Source organism: Sebastes fasciatus, chromosome 12 (genome assembly GCF_043250625.1).
Source record: "Sebastes fasciatus isolate fSebFas1 chromosome 12, fSebFas1.pri, whole genome shotgun sequence".
Taxonomy (NCBI): domain Eukaryota; kingdom Metazoa; phylum Chordata; class Actinopteri; order Perciformes; family Sebastidae; genus Sebastes; species Sebastes fasciatus.
In genome coordinates this window covers 20861136-20877799 of record NC_133806.1, presented here as the reverse complement: position 1 = coordinate 20877799, position 16664 = coordinate 20861136, and the positions used below count along the sequence as shown (strand labels likewise).

General features: G+C 40.9%; 1 protein-coding gene across 7 annotated transcripts in view; it reads right to left on the bottom strand.

The window, feature by feature from the left end:
* The window catches only part of ptprub (protein tyrosine phosphatase receptor type Ub), a 182555-nt gene that overhangs the window by 2863 nt on the left and 163028 nt on the right, over positions 1–16664 (bottom strand). For all 7 annotated transcript variants that reach the window (XM_074654076.1, XM_074654078.1, XM_074654080.1 and 4 more), the window contains 7 exons: positions 13251–13367; positions 12229–12383; positions 10711–10846; positions 9846–9995; positions 6832–7146; positions 2666–2791; positions 574–731 (listed from right to left, as the gene is read on the bottom strand). In XM_074654076.1, the coding sequence (XP_074510177.1) occupies positions 574–731; positions 2666–2791; positions 6832–7146; positions 9846–9995; positions 10711–10846; positions 12229–12383; positions 13251–13367 (1157 nt within the window). The remainder of the gene's footprint in view (positions 1–573; positions 732–2665; positions 2792–6831; positions 7147–9845; positions 9996–10710; positions 10847–12228; positions 12384–13250; positions 13368–16664) is intronic.

Below are 16664 nucleotides of genomic sequence, written 5' to 3'. Positions count from 1 at the left end.
TGATAATCACATGCAGTTTGGGGCAAGTCATAGTCAAGTCAGCACACTGACACACTGACAGCTGTTGTTGCCTGTTGGGCTTGAATTTGCCATGTTATGATTTGAACATATTTTTATGCTAAATGCAGTACCTGTGAGGGTTTCTAGACAATATTTCTCATTGTTTTGTGTTGTTAATTGATTTAAAATAATAAATATATATATTAATGTACATAAAGCAAGCATATTTACCCACTCCCATGATGATAAGAGTATTAAATACTTGACAAATCTCCCTTTAAGGTACATTTGGAACAGTTAAAAAAATGTGGGATTAATTTGTGATTAATCACGATTAACTATGGACAATCATGCAATTAATCATGATTAAATATTTTAATCGATTGACAGCCCTAGTTTTAACATTTTTGTGATACTCCCCTCTGAGAATAAATTTTGCACTTTTAAATGTCACTCTTCAACAGCAGTAATTCCATGTCTGAGACCTTTTCAGAGAGAACATATTTCTGCCTCTTCTCCTTTTTCCTCTTTTAATTTACAGCACAGGATGCGTGTTGCTAACAGATTACTCACAGGCAGTGGACAACAGTGCGTCCTTCTCCACACTCCCGCTGCCATTTGTGCACTTGAGCCAGCAGGTTGAGGAAAGCCTTCTTGGAGTCTGGAACATCTCGATACGCCGACCAGCGCAGGAACTGGAACTGACACACCACCAGCTGGCCCTCTTGGAGCTAGGGGAGGCAACAGGAAACATTAAACACATGGAGTCTGAGTGTAATCGTACAGTGCGCATGTGCACTTGTGTGTCTGTGTTGTGTTACATTGTCTGGTAGTTTCAGTGTTTTTACGTGTGCCAGTTAACACCCGTGTTTGAGTGCTCCCCCGGCTGCTTGCTGGGCGCTCTCAGCTGTGCTCACTCAGCAGAGTGACTTTGAGATATATGGGTCTGCAGGTGTAAGCGGGGCTCGGGCTGCGCGTGAGAGAGGTCCCTGTGTGTTCATAACCTTGTCCTATGGAATCTCACCTAATACTTAAGGACCAGCGGAGAACTGTAACTCATGCAAATTGGGCTGGCAAAGACACCAACGATGCATGGAGGAATTGCCTCAGCAGAGGTGGGATTTACACTGTGTACTTTTTTTTTGTACCACTCTCATACCCACACATACATATGCTTACTTTGCACTTCCTTTGACTTTTACTCCCTAGCACTGTATATCATTGTCACGCGCAGGAAGCGTACGCACTAATGCACTGAGAAAGGGGCAGTGAGAGGGAGAGGTGTGTGTTATTTCTGTGTGATTTGATTCCTCCCATGCTGTGTTAAGTCGCCCTCTCCTTGACAGTGGTGTGCACCGAGTAGAAAAAAACGGTGCCATGGGTAGAGAGGGGAGTGACAAGGGCAGTCAACAGAGGAGGTGAGGGTGCCAATCAAGACAGGAAGTTCTGGGGCAACGCGTGTCGTGCTGCTTCTAATGGCGTCGAGAAGACGCCTTGCATACAGATTCCTTCAATAATTGGTTGACAGCGATCCTGAGCAGAATGCATGCATGCGCTTATGCAAATTTGCAGGCTTAAACCATACCTGCATACACACACACTCAACACAAGTGTGTGTGTGAAGCCAAAATGATTCATACATATGCACACATGTGGAGAAAAGAAGTTGAGAAAAGACCAAAGTGACATCCCCTGTGCTCCCTCTACCATGACAGAGCTGTCAGTGCGTTTATTAAGCGAGGTCTTCCTAAATCTCTACATGCCGTATACTTAAAAAAAGAAATGTGTGACAAGGTTTATGAACAAATGAAAAGAGACTCTGCTTTTGCAGCTTGAAAAGAGTATCCTTCGACTGAAAATATGGCATCCATTATGATGATGAAAGTCCCCTTTTTAGTATGCCAACAGGCACCTAAGAGAGGGAAGACGCCTATCTAGGTAATGGCAAGAAGAAATTGAAAAAGGAAGAGACTGACCTTTATTGCATGCATGTTAATGGGCTTTTCTTGCATGTTTTCCATAGAAAGTTTTTATAATATGTATCACTCTTGTGGGAACATCTTATGGAAACAGTGGTTCAATTTTCTGGACTACTGAATATCAAACCAATGTCCTTTTGTAGTATGTATAATACAGTCTATGAATACGTTGATGTACCATTGTGCTCAAGTACAAATCTCCAGGCTATATTTTAGAGTGTATTTATTTTGGAGTATATTTATTTGACAACCCCCTCTGTCCCGCGAGGCATACACTAGAGAAGAGTATGCACAATAAAGCAATATAGACAGATAACGATGCACAGGCACACACTGTGTAGAAATCCAGCATCAAGTGAAGCATCCAGCCTTTGAGTTTTGCGCACATACAGTACAAGAAGTTATATAGACATGCAAATCATCATCTGAAGGTTTCAGGTACACAGTATTCTTACAGCCGAGTCTATAGTGCTTTGACTTTGAGGACTTGTGTCAGGTTGGGTTTTATACGCACATTACAGCTGGCAGCTCTAAATGTACTGTAGGTAAAATGTCACATCTGAATTACCGGTGAGGACCACACAGCTAATGCATTTCTAATGAGGTTCAAGTTATCATTTTGTGAAATACCACCGAGCGGAACAACATGTCCTGTGCAGGCTTTTTTCAAAGCCGCAATGACTCACCCTCGTGACATTCTTGACCCGAAACAGACGAGTAATGACATCCTCATCTGCTGACATGGACAGAAACTCCACTTCCATGGGCCCGTACTGCTGTAAACCAGGCTCTGGCCAGTACTGAACACACGGCTACAGGTCGAGTGGGAGGTGAGAGAGAGAGAGAGAGATTTATCAGTGATTAAATGTGGCACACACAGTACTCGTACATTCTTCAGTAGTTGTGGCCAAAAAAAGGCCTTTGCTCTCACAACCTTGGATTATCAAAGACAGACGAACTTTAAGAAGTTCAAATGATGAAATTATGCAAGTATGTGTGTGTGAGGGTGTGCATATAATACAGTTGAAGAGACATAGAGACGCACAAGTATAATATCAGCAAGGACAGAAGTGGTGATAATGTGTGCCTACATAGAACAGGTTATGGTATCATACCGGTGTTAATAAGGGGAGAGAGGCAGCGCGTGGAGGGAGAGATGTAATGTGCTTTGAGAGATTACAACAAGAGGGAGACAGAGTACTCCAGTGCCACGAATGAACTCTATAACAGAGTTCATAGCAAGATCTTGCAATGATCGACTTAAAAAGGCTCAATTTTCAGGCAAGACCCAAAAGAGGGCTGCATTGCACTGGAAGAAAAGAGATGAAACACATTTAAAGGGGAGCGGATGGAAAGTGGACTGAACAGGCTAACCTACAATTTCCGATTTTTTTTGTATTACCAGACTACACAGGGTGTTACAGAACAGCATGCAGAAAAGCTAACACAGAAACCCTAAATCTCTATATTTAATGATACACAATGATTTGATATTCAATATAACTTAGTGACATACAATATTACAGCCTGTCAAGGCCCTTTAAGTGTTCTGAGAGGTAACTAGACTTCTGCACCTCCTCATGGCTCTGTTTTCAGGCTTTTAAAAAATCTAGCCCATGATGGGAGACTTTGGCCAATCACAGGTCATTTCAGAGAGAGAGCGTTCCTATTGGCTGTTCATTCAACGAACACAGCTGTCAATCACTCGCTTACTCGGATCAAACGGTCAAACTAGGCAGCGGTGATCAGATATGAATCAATATTCTGTTACTTTAATGCATATTTCTCGACTCAAATGTTTTCAGAAACATCTTGTAGTGTACTGTTTAGCTGTAAAATGAGAAAGTTTGCTCTGGCTGGTGGGCGGTGCTTGGTATTTCCTCAACTGATCTCAACATGGCTGCTGGGTCACAAACATTCTCATTTTACAGCTAAACAGTACACTACAAGATGTTTCTGAAAACATTTGAGGCCAGAAATAGGCATTAGAGTAACAGAATATTGATTCATATTTGATCAGCGCTGCCTAGTTTGACCGTTTGATCAGAGTTTGCACGTGATTGACAGCTGCTCAGAGACGGCAAGGCTCTTTTGACAAATATCATTTGGTAGAATACTCTTATAATGAGTGCCAGAAAGCAGTGAATTACTGTGAATAAACTGTCAGCAGTGCTCAACTGTCTACCTTGAAATACATTCCTTTAGTTACTGATGTAAGAGGTGCATTTAGCCAGATAGAGTAATACATTCTTGGACCACTTTTGTTCAGTTTTTGTGAAATACAACGACTTCAATAAGTTGGCCACACTACATATTAAAAAAGCAATATCTTTGGTGATTTAGTTAGTTAAGTAAATTCTCTTTTTTATAAAGGAGCTAAATAATGGACCCTTTAGAAGCAGTAGTGCCACTGCTGCTACTTATACTCAGTAAATAATGATCTCCAGCAGAGCATTATCCAAGAAACACTGAAAAAATGTTAAGGGCTGATTTTACAACCATCTAAGGTAGACCTTGGACAAAAAATATTCATAATTTAAAGTAAGTATTTGCTTTCCAAGGTTGTAATACAATGTAATACACTTTTCACATGATTAATATTTAAAGTTACTGTGCTAAGCTTGCAATGCATTTATGCCCTAAAAATCAAAAATCTAGATTCTGCATAAGCTATTATCTTCAATGTCTTTGGCTTTTTGAGTGTGGTTTCTGTGATTCACTAGTCATTCATACACATATTAATTATACAGGTGTTGATATAATTAAACAAGTGTTAATACTACACGAGCTAATATGAAATTACGCATTTGAAATTGCCCTTGTAAGAGTTGTTAATGATACATTGATGAAAGCTGCTACCTAATGCTCTGCTCTGATCTCAGACACAATGGATTAAATAATCTTATTCAGAGGTTTAAGTAGCTCCAGGACTGTCTTTGAAAGGTTTTGTTTGTCTACCGCAAATTGTGTTGTGTCTGTCGAAGGTCTTTCCTCCTCGCAGGGCAGCGTCCCTGTGTGGTGTACCCCAAGGGTCCATTCTGGGGCCAATCATATTCTCTCCTCCCATGTTTACCTCAGGCTACACTCTTAGACAACATGACATTTCTCATTTCTTTCCATTATTATGCCGATCATGTCAAGTCATACCTGTCCCCAGGTTGATGAATTATTCAGCAGTGTTACTGTTTATCTGCCATTAAGGGACTGGATGTCTGCCAATCTCCTTCAGCTTAACTCCAACAAAATGGAGATCTTAATTATTGGCTGAACACGTCCAGAGTCAAGTTGTGCCAGCTTTTGGCTCTTTTACAAAGTATGTTGATCCTTCTGCTAAAAGAGTTACATTTGATCAGTCTGGAGCCCTATACTACTACTATAGGTTTGTTAAGTCCTGTTTCCCCCACCTGAGAAATAACACCACAATTAAATCATTCATTTATTTTCAACGACACTCGGGCTACATGCATTCATTTGATTTACGCTTAATTAATGATCCGTTCATCATGTCTTAATCAGGACATTATAGGATAGCTCAATTTTCTCAACAGCCGGCTGCCAGACTCTTGACAAAAACTCTTTGATATGATTATATTTAAATGCCTATACTTAGATTAGACTTTAGGATCTATTGCTGACTTTTAAAGCGTTCTCCGGTGTAGCACCTGATTATCTGGTAGAGCCCTTAAAGGGGAACTACACACACTTTCAAAATTCATACATGTTATTCCTATTGTCTAATACAGTCCAAAAATATAATAAAAATAAAAATATTAGTAAACATGAACAACTCTCTCCCAAATCCAAAAAACTAGAGTGCTAAAACTCAAACTTGTGATGTTATAGGGTAAGACTAGAGCTGCTCCATAGGCATTGAAGGGGGAGAGATGTTCTAGATGACACTGAGAATACCCAGGAAAATATATATATATGGGAACATTTTCTGTGTCAACACTACAATAGAATAAAGCTCATTTGGTTATAAAAAAGAAAACAAACATTGTGTGGGTCAACACAATCAGTCTCCCATTCATTGCCTATGGGAGCAACACCACACTTTATACACTATGACATCACAAGTTTGAGTTTTAGCACTCTAGTTTTTGGATTTGGGAGAGAGTTGTTCATGTTTACTAATATTTTTTTAGATTGTCTTAGACCATAGGAATAACACGTATGCATTTTGTAAATGGGTTTAGTTCCCCTTTCCATATTTATCAGTTTAAGCATCGACATAAGGGCTCCAATGAAGGCTCAGGATAGCGAAGGCTTTAACTGGCTTTAAAATTTCCTCTTAAAATGATTGCGTTTAGTTATTTGTTCCTAGTGTTCTATTGTGTTTTTAGTTGAATCTTGAACTTGAATCTTGTTTTGTGTAACTTATTATTATAGCTTATCATTACAAGTGTTAAAGAAAGAACAGGGGACATTGCAGCACAGACAAAGACATACAGTATGCTCATGAGAAAAAGTGGGACGCCAACAAAAAAAAAAACCTGAGATGTGGCTGGAGGGTATAGTGCAAGCCTATTCTTCAGAGATGTAACTTGAGGAGGGGAAGGGAAAACTGGGGCGGGTGTTATCTAGCCATGCCTTGAGATCAATATGGTCAGGGATCAAAGCCCAGCAAAATGGCAGGAAGGAACTAATCCCAAACACAGTTTAAGATACAGCAACAGCGAAGGCCGGTATGTCAAGAAAAGTCTTAAGTAAAGTTCAGATAACCTCCAGACTGAAAGTAAAAACGTGTGCAGCAGACAGCAGCTCTTGTGTGAGAAACATTTTTCCACGTCTCTTTTTCTATAGTGTCAACAAATCGATGGCAATAAAACACTATATAACATTTTGACCTTACCCAGGCAGAGTTTGACTGGTTGAGTTGGTTGAGCATGACCACGGCTGTGCAGCCGTAGTCAAAGACCAGCCTCCAAAAGTCCGCCGTGGTGCCCGGAAGAGGGTGAGGGGTGACAATAAACGCAGCCTGCCGATGGAAGCTGTCAGCGAGGGCGGCGTTGATGTAATTGTTGCTCTCCCCTTCTGTCGTAACCAGGAAGGCCAGGGCGCGATCAGGCGGCAGAACGTCCATGCTGCGGTTCTTCTCTCGGTTTCTGGGCAACAGAGCGATGCTGCACTCTTCCACGTCCAGGTGGGGAGTCACAGAGTTGAGCGTCTGCAAATGGAAACGTTAAAGAGGTGAGATGAGAGCGAGGGGAGGTTGAAATGAAATTAAAAGAGAGAATTAAAAGAGATGGAAGGCGTGAGGAGTGGCGAGACACAACAGAGGAGTCAGAGATGGTATGGAGGAGGAGGAGGAGGAGGAGGAGGAAGAAACAGAAGTGAATCAGACAGGAGGAGGGAGGGGACGCACACAATGCCAAACCAATAATGTTAATTGAAAGAATCTTTAATACTCTGAACATCACGTTGACAAACTGATTCAAAAGAATAAAGGACAAATTAGGCACACTGCATTATAGAAGGAAATGTAATGAAGTAAAAACTCAAAGGGAAATATTGCATACCAGTTTTCTTTTGAAGAACTCTCTGCTCATTTAGCCGTAATTACATTAGACAACGTGAAAAAATATTTTGATCATTAATACACAGCATCAATAATAGATCTGTGACTTGCTGATGCCAGTGCTACCGGTTGGTTGTGTGCAGTCTGCAGGATGTCAGAGTAAAAAGGGAAACAGAGAGCTCATTGGGCGGTGGAGAGGCTTTCAACAACAATGTCAGACGGATGAGTTTACAAGATCAAAGCGAGGCATGTAACATTTTCCTTTATGAAGAACTAACAGTTTGTAATGAGAGTGTCGCGCCACCTACAGAACAATTCCCCAATTCTAAGCAATACACATCTGTCATAATTTCTATGGATGGTATAAGGATAAAACAGTATAAAATTAAAGGGGGGAGCATGAGCCTTTTCCAGTATTACTTTGAAATGCTAAATCTGGAATCAATGCGGCTGCTGGTTGAGCTCTGCAGCGAGCGGGTGGAGAGGGGGGGGTGAGGCAGGTAAAGCATGTGGGAACACAGCTGGCTCTCTTCTCTCCTAATCAACGTCTAATAAAATGCACTGAGACCGCATTCCTACAAACCAAGCAGAGGATTTCAATGACAGTCACGCAGAATCAAAAGTGAAAGGAAACAAACATCATCCTGCACACACGCACACGCACACGCACACACACACACACACATTTATGGATATATACATGACACACACACACATCCATTAGCCCATTCCTTTCTGAACTCTGTGTTGGTTTTCAAATGTCTGCTGTAAAGTACATTTCCACAACAGAGAAGTCATCGTCTATTGTTTATGTAACTGGTTGAATACCAAGCAGACTGTTTTGAAGTGGCAGTAGGCAGTATATTTTTGGCATCATTGGGCAAAAATTCCATAATAACCTTTCAGCATATTTTAATTCAAGTGTTCTGAGAGAAAACTAGACTTCTACACCTCCTCATGGCTCATCATGGTTTTAAAAAAATCTAGCACGTGACAGGGGGCTTTGACCAATCACAGGTCATATTATTGAGAGAGTATTCCTATTGGCTGTGCTCCGGTCATGTGACCGGAACTTGGCGTTCCTTCACCAGATTTCACAATGGTGGCGGCGTCACAAACCTTCTCCTTTTACAGCTAAACCGTGCACTACAAGATGATTCTGAAATCATTTGAGGAGGGAAATAGGCATTATCGTAACATAATATTGTTTCATATTTGATCAGCGCGGCCTAGTTTGACCGTTTGGTCGGATTTTGCGAGTGATTGACAGCTGGCTCTCATAGACAGCAGATGGGCAGCAGACCTCAGATCAGCTCTTACTGCTTGTTTTCCTCCGGTCTGCGAAATCTTGCCGATGCCGTTAGGAGCACCGGAGGACACCGGAGGACACAGAGGCACATGATTTTTTTTCAGGTTACCTGTTTCATGTACTACTGTCAGGATATAGCGGCCGTTTTATAGAAATAACGTTTTTGTAATCATATTTGCTCCAATCTCGCCTACTTCAGCTTTAACTTAACTGAACAAATGTACACAACAGAATACAAGCAGCACAGACATACAAACGTAATACTCTAAACTGTGTACGATGGATCATCAATATGGTTGCCTCTAGTTGTGACTAATATGATGATATATATCATCAAAACAATATAAAAATGCCTATAATATATATTTTTCTATATTGATTCTATCATGATATAGGCGAGGCTTATATTTGTTTATTTTTTCTCTATAATTTCACTTAAAACTGTTATGTTCATTTTGCACTCAAGTTCTTAAAATGAGATTACTTTTTATTTGTCACGTATTTAATTCACACGGGAGAACGCACATTTTCATATAGACTATTTATTTATTGAGTTACCAGAAAACCTGCTTTATCGTGATATATATCGTTATCAAGATATGAAATTACCTATATCATGATAGAAGATTTTGGCCATATTGCCCAGCCAGCTTTGATTGTATCCTCCATTACCTTAATATGGAAACCATTAGCTATAAAAACATTAACATCCATTAATATTACTACTGCATTATTATTGCTAGTAGTAGCAGTAGTACAAGTACAGTAGTAGTAGTAACAGCAGTAGAGTAAGTACATGCAAAAACAAATGAAATTATATATCTGTGCCATCATTAGTAATACTCTAGTAGTATTAGTAGTACTAGTCCAGTATTAGAAGTGCTATTATTAGTAGTGCAAGTAGGTTACATTAGGGTAAATTAAATAATTTTGTAATAAATGCTAGTGTGTTTTTGCTGCATATTTTACCAAAATATATACAGTATGTGCTTAGAAAGTCAGTCAAGGTCATGATGTTGCCGTCCAGCTAAAGACTGACCTGAAACTCCTCCCGTAGCTGCGAGGAATTACTCTGGGAATCCACTCGCAGCATCTCTTTGTAGGTGACCGCAAACTCGTTCACCAAGATGGCGGTCTCTCCGCACAGACAGGCCTCCAAGATGGCATCATGGATAAAGATATACTGCTCCTGAAAGGGCAACAGGTAACATGATTAAGTGCTGCTGTGTGTGCAGGCATGCATGTGTACTCTGGTTGTTGTGTGGGTGCAAACAGCTAAACATACATTACAGAGGAGGCAGGTTGAGACAGAAACAGATTAAGAAGATATGTAGATGTGAGTAAATAATCAAACAATAAGAAGAATGGCAGAGATTTTTCATAACCTTGCTCTGAATTAAACATGTGCTATAATGTCGGTGGTGCATGAAAGCTGTTGGAGAATAAATACATATTTCTAGGTAAACAAACACATGCTTTGTGCATTTAATTAGAGCACCCCTGCAAATAACTACAAATGTAATAAACAGCTAAGTCAATGCTGGATTTACATAATAAGGGGTGAATATGCAAATTATCTGCACATCTAAAAGAACAGCACGTGCCTACGCAGCACACTGAGAGACAATGCAAGTCTTTTCTCTAAAACTATTGCGATGACCTTTACATGAGTCCCAGAGGGGGAGTATGATAATACACCCTCCCCTCGCGCTTTGAATTTCCAAACAACAGGAGGGAAAAACTAATGTTTAAAAAACCCACTCTCCACAAGTTTTCCAGCGGAGACATGTTACCATATTATGACCAGTGATATATAACTTCCTGAATATGTGCGAGGAAAAAATGGAGATATTAGATTTCAGTTTGAATGTGAAGTGGTTTCCTTGTTGTGCGGTCGACCTGACCTCTGTCTGGATCATGTTGATTCGTCGAGAGCAGAGGGTTTTGACACAGTTGTAGATATCCACGACGCCTTCACACTCGGCCATGTCCAACATGACATCCAGCACAATGTAGCAGCCGGTGCGGCCCGCCCCCACACTGCCACACAGAGGACATCTTTCATGAGGAACTATACACTGAAGGCATTAAATCATCAGACTTTTGAGTTAGTGAAAATGTTGTTGAACATTTCTCAGGACACAGTATGTCTCCTCTGGAGCACAAGTTGTTGCACTACATGACTGAAAAGAGGATGAGAGTTATCAAGGACAGCTACAACGTACGAGGCAAGGGTCATGTCACAGATGGAGTTTGTTAAGTTAGCGCAGGCATTAGCGGTCAAAGGGGCACTGTGCACCACTGTGCTAGGTGTTATTACACTATTATCTTATAAGCGTTGTGTTCGACTGGGGTTACATTTTGGCCTGATGCTGTTCTGAATCTGAATAAACAGATGATTGCATCTTGAATGAATCTCCTTGGTGGGCGCAAAGTCACATTTTGGAGTCCAGTCCAGTCTTTATTTAGCATCTTATAACCAAGGTCTTTGCATTTGAAAATGTTTAACACAGGGTGTTATATGAATCTCAGAAATAAGGTATTTGTGTGTAAAAGAGAACAGAGATATGTGGCAGCTTGTTTAGAAAACCTTACCTTACCCTAGTTTGTGTTTTAATATTTGTTTTACAGGACAAGTAGCGGTGCCATGCCATTGTTCCATTGCTCCCAAAATACAAACTGTCTTGCAAGGCATAGAAGCACATGGCTAATTAATATGCAAAATTACGTCAATATTTATTTTCCTACCATGGCAAAGGTCGTGGCAAGAAGGTAACACGCAAATTGCGTAAATCTTGCAATTTGGTTAAGGTTAGGCATTGACCTCGAATAGTTAAGGTTAGGATAGTTCGTCGGGCTGCGAGTCTCGCGAGAGTTTTTGCACGATTTCGCAATCAGGTTACCTTCTAGACACGACCCATGGCGTGAAGTGACCCACCCTGCTATTCTTATTCAATATTCTTACCCTAAACATAACTAATCTCACTCCTCATGCCTAAACCTAACCAACCAATCAACGATTGGAACGAGTCATAAGAGGCAGAGTGGTCGCCAGTGGGAAAAGGATGTTCCAATGACGCCATTCTGCATGATAATAAGCCACGTGCTTCTGTTTGTTGCACGGAGAGTGTGTATTTTCTGAGCAAATGGGCGTTTTGAACAATGGGCAGTCCCCCAAGTATCCCAGCTAGCAAGGCTAACGAAGAGTAGCCTACCAAAGCAAACGGCTGCCTCCGTCGATCATGTGACCCTCACTCTGCACATCGTAGTGGCTCTGAGCCTCCCAAAGGAGAATACTACCTATTCCTACTTGCCACACTCTGAAAAATGAATCGTGATAACATTCATATTTCCAATAAAAGTTACCGTTGGTTTGGTTTTATAACACTACAGGTCACAGCTGCTGCTAAGCGTCGCATTACCTGCAATGGACCACAACGGGGCCAGCGTCAGGAGGAGTAGACGCTTTCACTCTTCGTATAAATGCCAACAGTCCAGTGGCATGATACGGCACCCCGTGCTCGGGCCAGGATGTGAAGTGGAACTGACGCACCTCGTGCTTGGTTGAGTATCCTCTCTGTCAACAGAAACACGGTACACATTAGCATTACATGTAAAACACTACATGTAATGCTGCTTGCATCCTAACCATAGTAGCCTGCAGGCCCTTATTTCATCCAAGACGTGCTCCCATCCATTCAGAGACATTCGTGATAGATGTGACAGATTTCTCGGTTCAGCGTGAGGACAACCAGGACATTATTTACGTAGGGTGTAGGGTCTTCTAGGACAGTTAGGCCTCTGGGCATCACATGTTAGTAGCAGCTGCAGTGTGACAGACACGCGAAAAGGAATTACTGAGGCTCTTGGAGCTCAGGGAGGGCTGGGAGTTTTTCTCCTCTCTACTGGGAGGCTGCCGCAGTCACACAGCAATTTCTTCCTCTGTACAGAGATGACAAAGTAAAGCGACGCAAAGCAAAGATTTGTTGAAGACAGACATCCAAAAAAAAGGAAGGAAAAGAGCTATGGAAAAACAAGCTGTCACCAGCTTCCAAATTCGTGCAGATTTAAATAAGCAGCAGCATGTGTGCCCATGGAGAGCGAATGTGACAGCGTGATGATAATGCTGTGTTTGTGCCACTGTCACTCCAGCGTTGCTCTGAGCCCCTCCAATGAGAGATCCCCCAGGAGATTGACAGGATGGAGGCCATCAGGGGCACAACACTGTAGCAGCTACGTTGGAAAGACGGCAGGGCATTCACTTCGCTACTGGTGTTAATTCCTCTCAGTTTAACATGTGGCCCCCTCATACTCATCAGCACTAAGTCCTGTCAAGTATTTAATCCCCTCTATTAAAGTTCTACTTCTAATTCTAAGAATATCACAAGTAACAAGATGGTAGGCAAACAAGGCTAGGCAAAATGTAAACCTTAGATAAACTTACCCTCTCCAAGGCAAATGTGCGAACTGTGTATTCAGCCAGTGTCTCTGTCTTAAGCAGACTGATTTTGATGTCACCATACATCTCGCTGTCATCAGGCCAGTATTTACAGCATTTCACCTGTTTAAAAATAGTGAAACAACATAGTTAAACCACGTGTTGACATTCTTGGAAAATGTACCTGTAAAACTGCACAAATTAATCTGTTTGATAGTGTTGTGAAGGTTGAATGTCATTTTTTTGTCTCCAGTTCAAAGCTGAAAATTCTCTTCCGTCCTGCCGATATTAAGGATAAACCTAACTTAAAAAAGGTTAATACGGCTGACCTTAAAACATCCATCCTTTAACACACACTTTCAACAAAAAAAATCTGTTCTTTTAAAGACAATATGATTCAATGCTCCTCAATTTAACCTTCTGAGGCTTAAAGTGCCCAATTTTCCAAAAACGGCTCCCTCTTAAGAAGCAATTTCTCTAAATCTCCCCCTCTTTGACAAAGATATCTAAAGGAAGATACCAGATAAATTACCTCCATGAAATGTGCTGCAAGTCCATTCTCTGCTACTGAACAAAGCTGTTGGGGTGATTTAGGACGCTGCATTACAACTGACTACAAGGTTCAACTGTTGAACAAATGACACTAGATGCTATCTTTGCTTCCGAGCGTGCAGAGAGTAACGGCTTGTAGGTTTAAGTTAGGGTCTATTGGATGACTCTAAGTGACACCCTTAAAGGTAGGGTGTGTAGGATCTGGTGACATCTAGTGGTGTGGTTGCAGATTGCAACCAGCTGAAACATCTCCCGTGTACCAAGCGTGTAGGAGAACTACGGTGGCCGACGCAAAAATGTGAAATGGCCCTATCTAGAGCTGGTGTTGGTTGGAAACATGGCTGCAGGCTCTGTGAAGAGGACCCGCTATATGTAGATATAAACGGCTCATTCTAAGGTAACAGATACACAACATCTCTTATTTTCAGGTGATTATACACTAAAGAAAACATACTTATTAATATTATATTACATTTCTGCCAATAGATCACCCTAAATGTTACACACTGTTCCTTTAAACCTTTCTTAAGGGTACTTTCCATCATATTTGAAATTGAAGCATTAAATAAAGCATTCAATCGTAATTAATTAAACATCTCACAGGAATCATTGTAACACTTCATTTGACGGTAAAAGAGATCAAATATTTCCTGTGTCATTTTAATTCATATGTAAGTGATAATTATACAAATATTAAGCAGTTAATTTTTTGATTTAACTAGAACAAATTGATACTGGTGTGAAATTTAATAAGTTGAAAACGTACAAAGGTTACACTTCAAATGCCGTGGAAGAACAAAAACAATGTGTTCCTGTGCAGATATTTCATCTCGGAGGGCAAAGAAAAGAAAAGCACAATAATCACATAATGGTGGGAAGCATAATCAACAGCAGGGCGGCAATCTTTTTCACCAAGACAAGGCACAAAGGAGGTAATTCTGTTAATGGAGGTGTTATTTGGATTCAGCCACACGGCAGGACCGGTCCTCATTTGTTGACTGTTCCCAGAATTGTTGGTACGGAGAACCAAATTGGATGTAGGGCTACGGTTAGAAAAATGGTGTTATTTTAAGCATCCACTGAGAAATACATTTCTCTTACGTGGACCGAAAAGGATGGGGTGCTTAGAGCAGAATTCATATACTACAGGTATTTATGTGAGGTGGATAATAACAGTACTACAGCATAGCCATTAAACCTGTGGAGTCATGCGGCAGCCCTAGATGTGTGGCTCAGACATTTTTATGCCTCACAAGTATTTCAAAGCACATTTTATGGACCCTAATCATTATAGTTGTGATGGAAATTTCCATAAAACACCATCGCAATTTCATGATGTTTTCAAAACAGACAAATAAGGGACAATCCATGTAACAATCCTTTAAAATGCATTTGTTCAATGTATAGTGCGGAGAGACTTTGTGGAGTTTGGCTTAAAGTATGTTTTTTCAAAGCCACTAGTGCTTGAAATGGGCCGGTACTCACTGGGACTGAGTACTGAGTACCGGTACGGATTTTTGTCCACAAGTAACCTTACTTCTTATAGCATACCGCCATCTCTTGAGTCTAAACACAAAAACTGTGTTTACAAGTACTAAGCGTAAATAAACGCAGTTATGCCCAATGGTACATGTCCACACCCTTCGTCCTTTCCACGCTTCACATTCATTGTCTATGTAAGCAGCAGTGCAATGCATTCTGGTAGTGTGGCGGTGTGATTTCGAGAGATAGGGCTTCATGTTGGCCGCTCCTCATTTGCATAAAGTCGAGGTCTAGGCTAGTTTATGCAAATCAGGGGAGTCTGACGCGACTCGACGCCTCTGGAAACTCCCGAGAAACTTTTAAACTAAACGTTGTCGATCTAAAATAAAAACAGCATGGCTTATTTCTCGCATAAAATGTTTTCGAAAACAAATTTCGGGGAGCTATTTTCGTGACAGAAGAAAGTTTCTAAAGGAGACGGCATGTTGTTTCCGGTTTGAAAGTTGGGAGCAGCAACCCAAGAGGGAAAGCGTTTGTCCAATCAGATGTCTTGTATCTAGTGACAGACCATAAAGCGTCCAATGCTGGGAAGCGAGATGATCCCTCGCGATAAAAAACGCCCCTGTGGACGCAGGCGAGACATAAGCTTGCATGGAGGTGGTGCAGACAGCTGCGTAGATTAAAAGGTGATTTCTGCATGCTGCAGCTGCTGCTGCTGTACCTGTGGTGTTAGTAGCTAGCGGCACCAACACCGAGGCCTCCCCCGTCAGCTTCCAACTACTGTGACGGCGGTGACACATTGCACCATGGGCATAGTGCACCTGACTGCTGCACTACTGGGTTCATAGCCTTCAACGGCAGGTTTTATACGGTATTCATCTGCTTCTATCCAATTTTGAATGTCAAAAAAAGTATGACAACAAAGCACTGAAGGCCTCCATGTTTTCAGGCGTGAGATAATGGAGGAAGTTCAATAAATAAGTTCAGTTGTACTTAATTTATGTTGATTTGACACACTGTACTTCAAGGTGTCACTTGATGTGACTGCATCATTGGAGCTAAATAAAATGCAGTCTTGCTCATAAATCATGGACTTGCCTACGGTATTCTTTCTCATTCAATTTAATCTGTATGCCAACAGATATCATACTTTCAGTTGGTTTTATTGTAGCATATATGCAATAATATAATAATGTGCAATTTGATTTGTATAAATAGCCACATATACAGCTTTTTATTAACCAATGTACGTTGTATGTAATGAAATGCAGAAAAATACATTTGAAGTGGGATATGTAACTGAGATATGTGTATAAATATAGATATATCCAAGACACGTGCGATGATCATGTTATGAAACTGATATGAAAATGTTTTGATCCAACT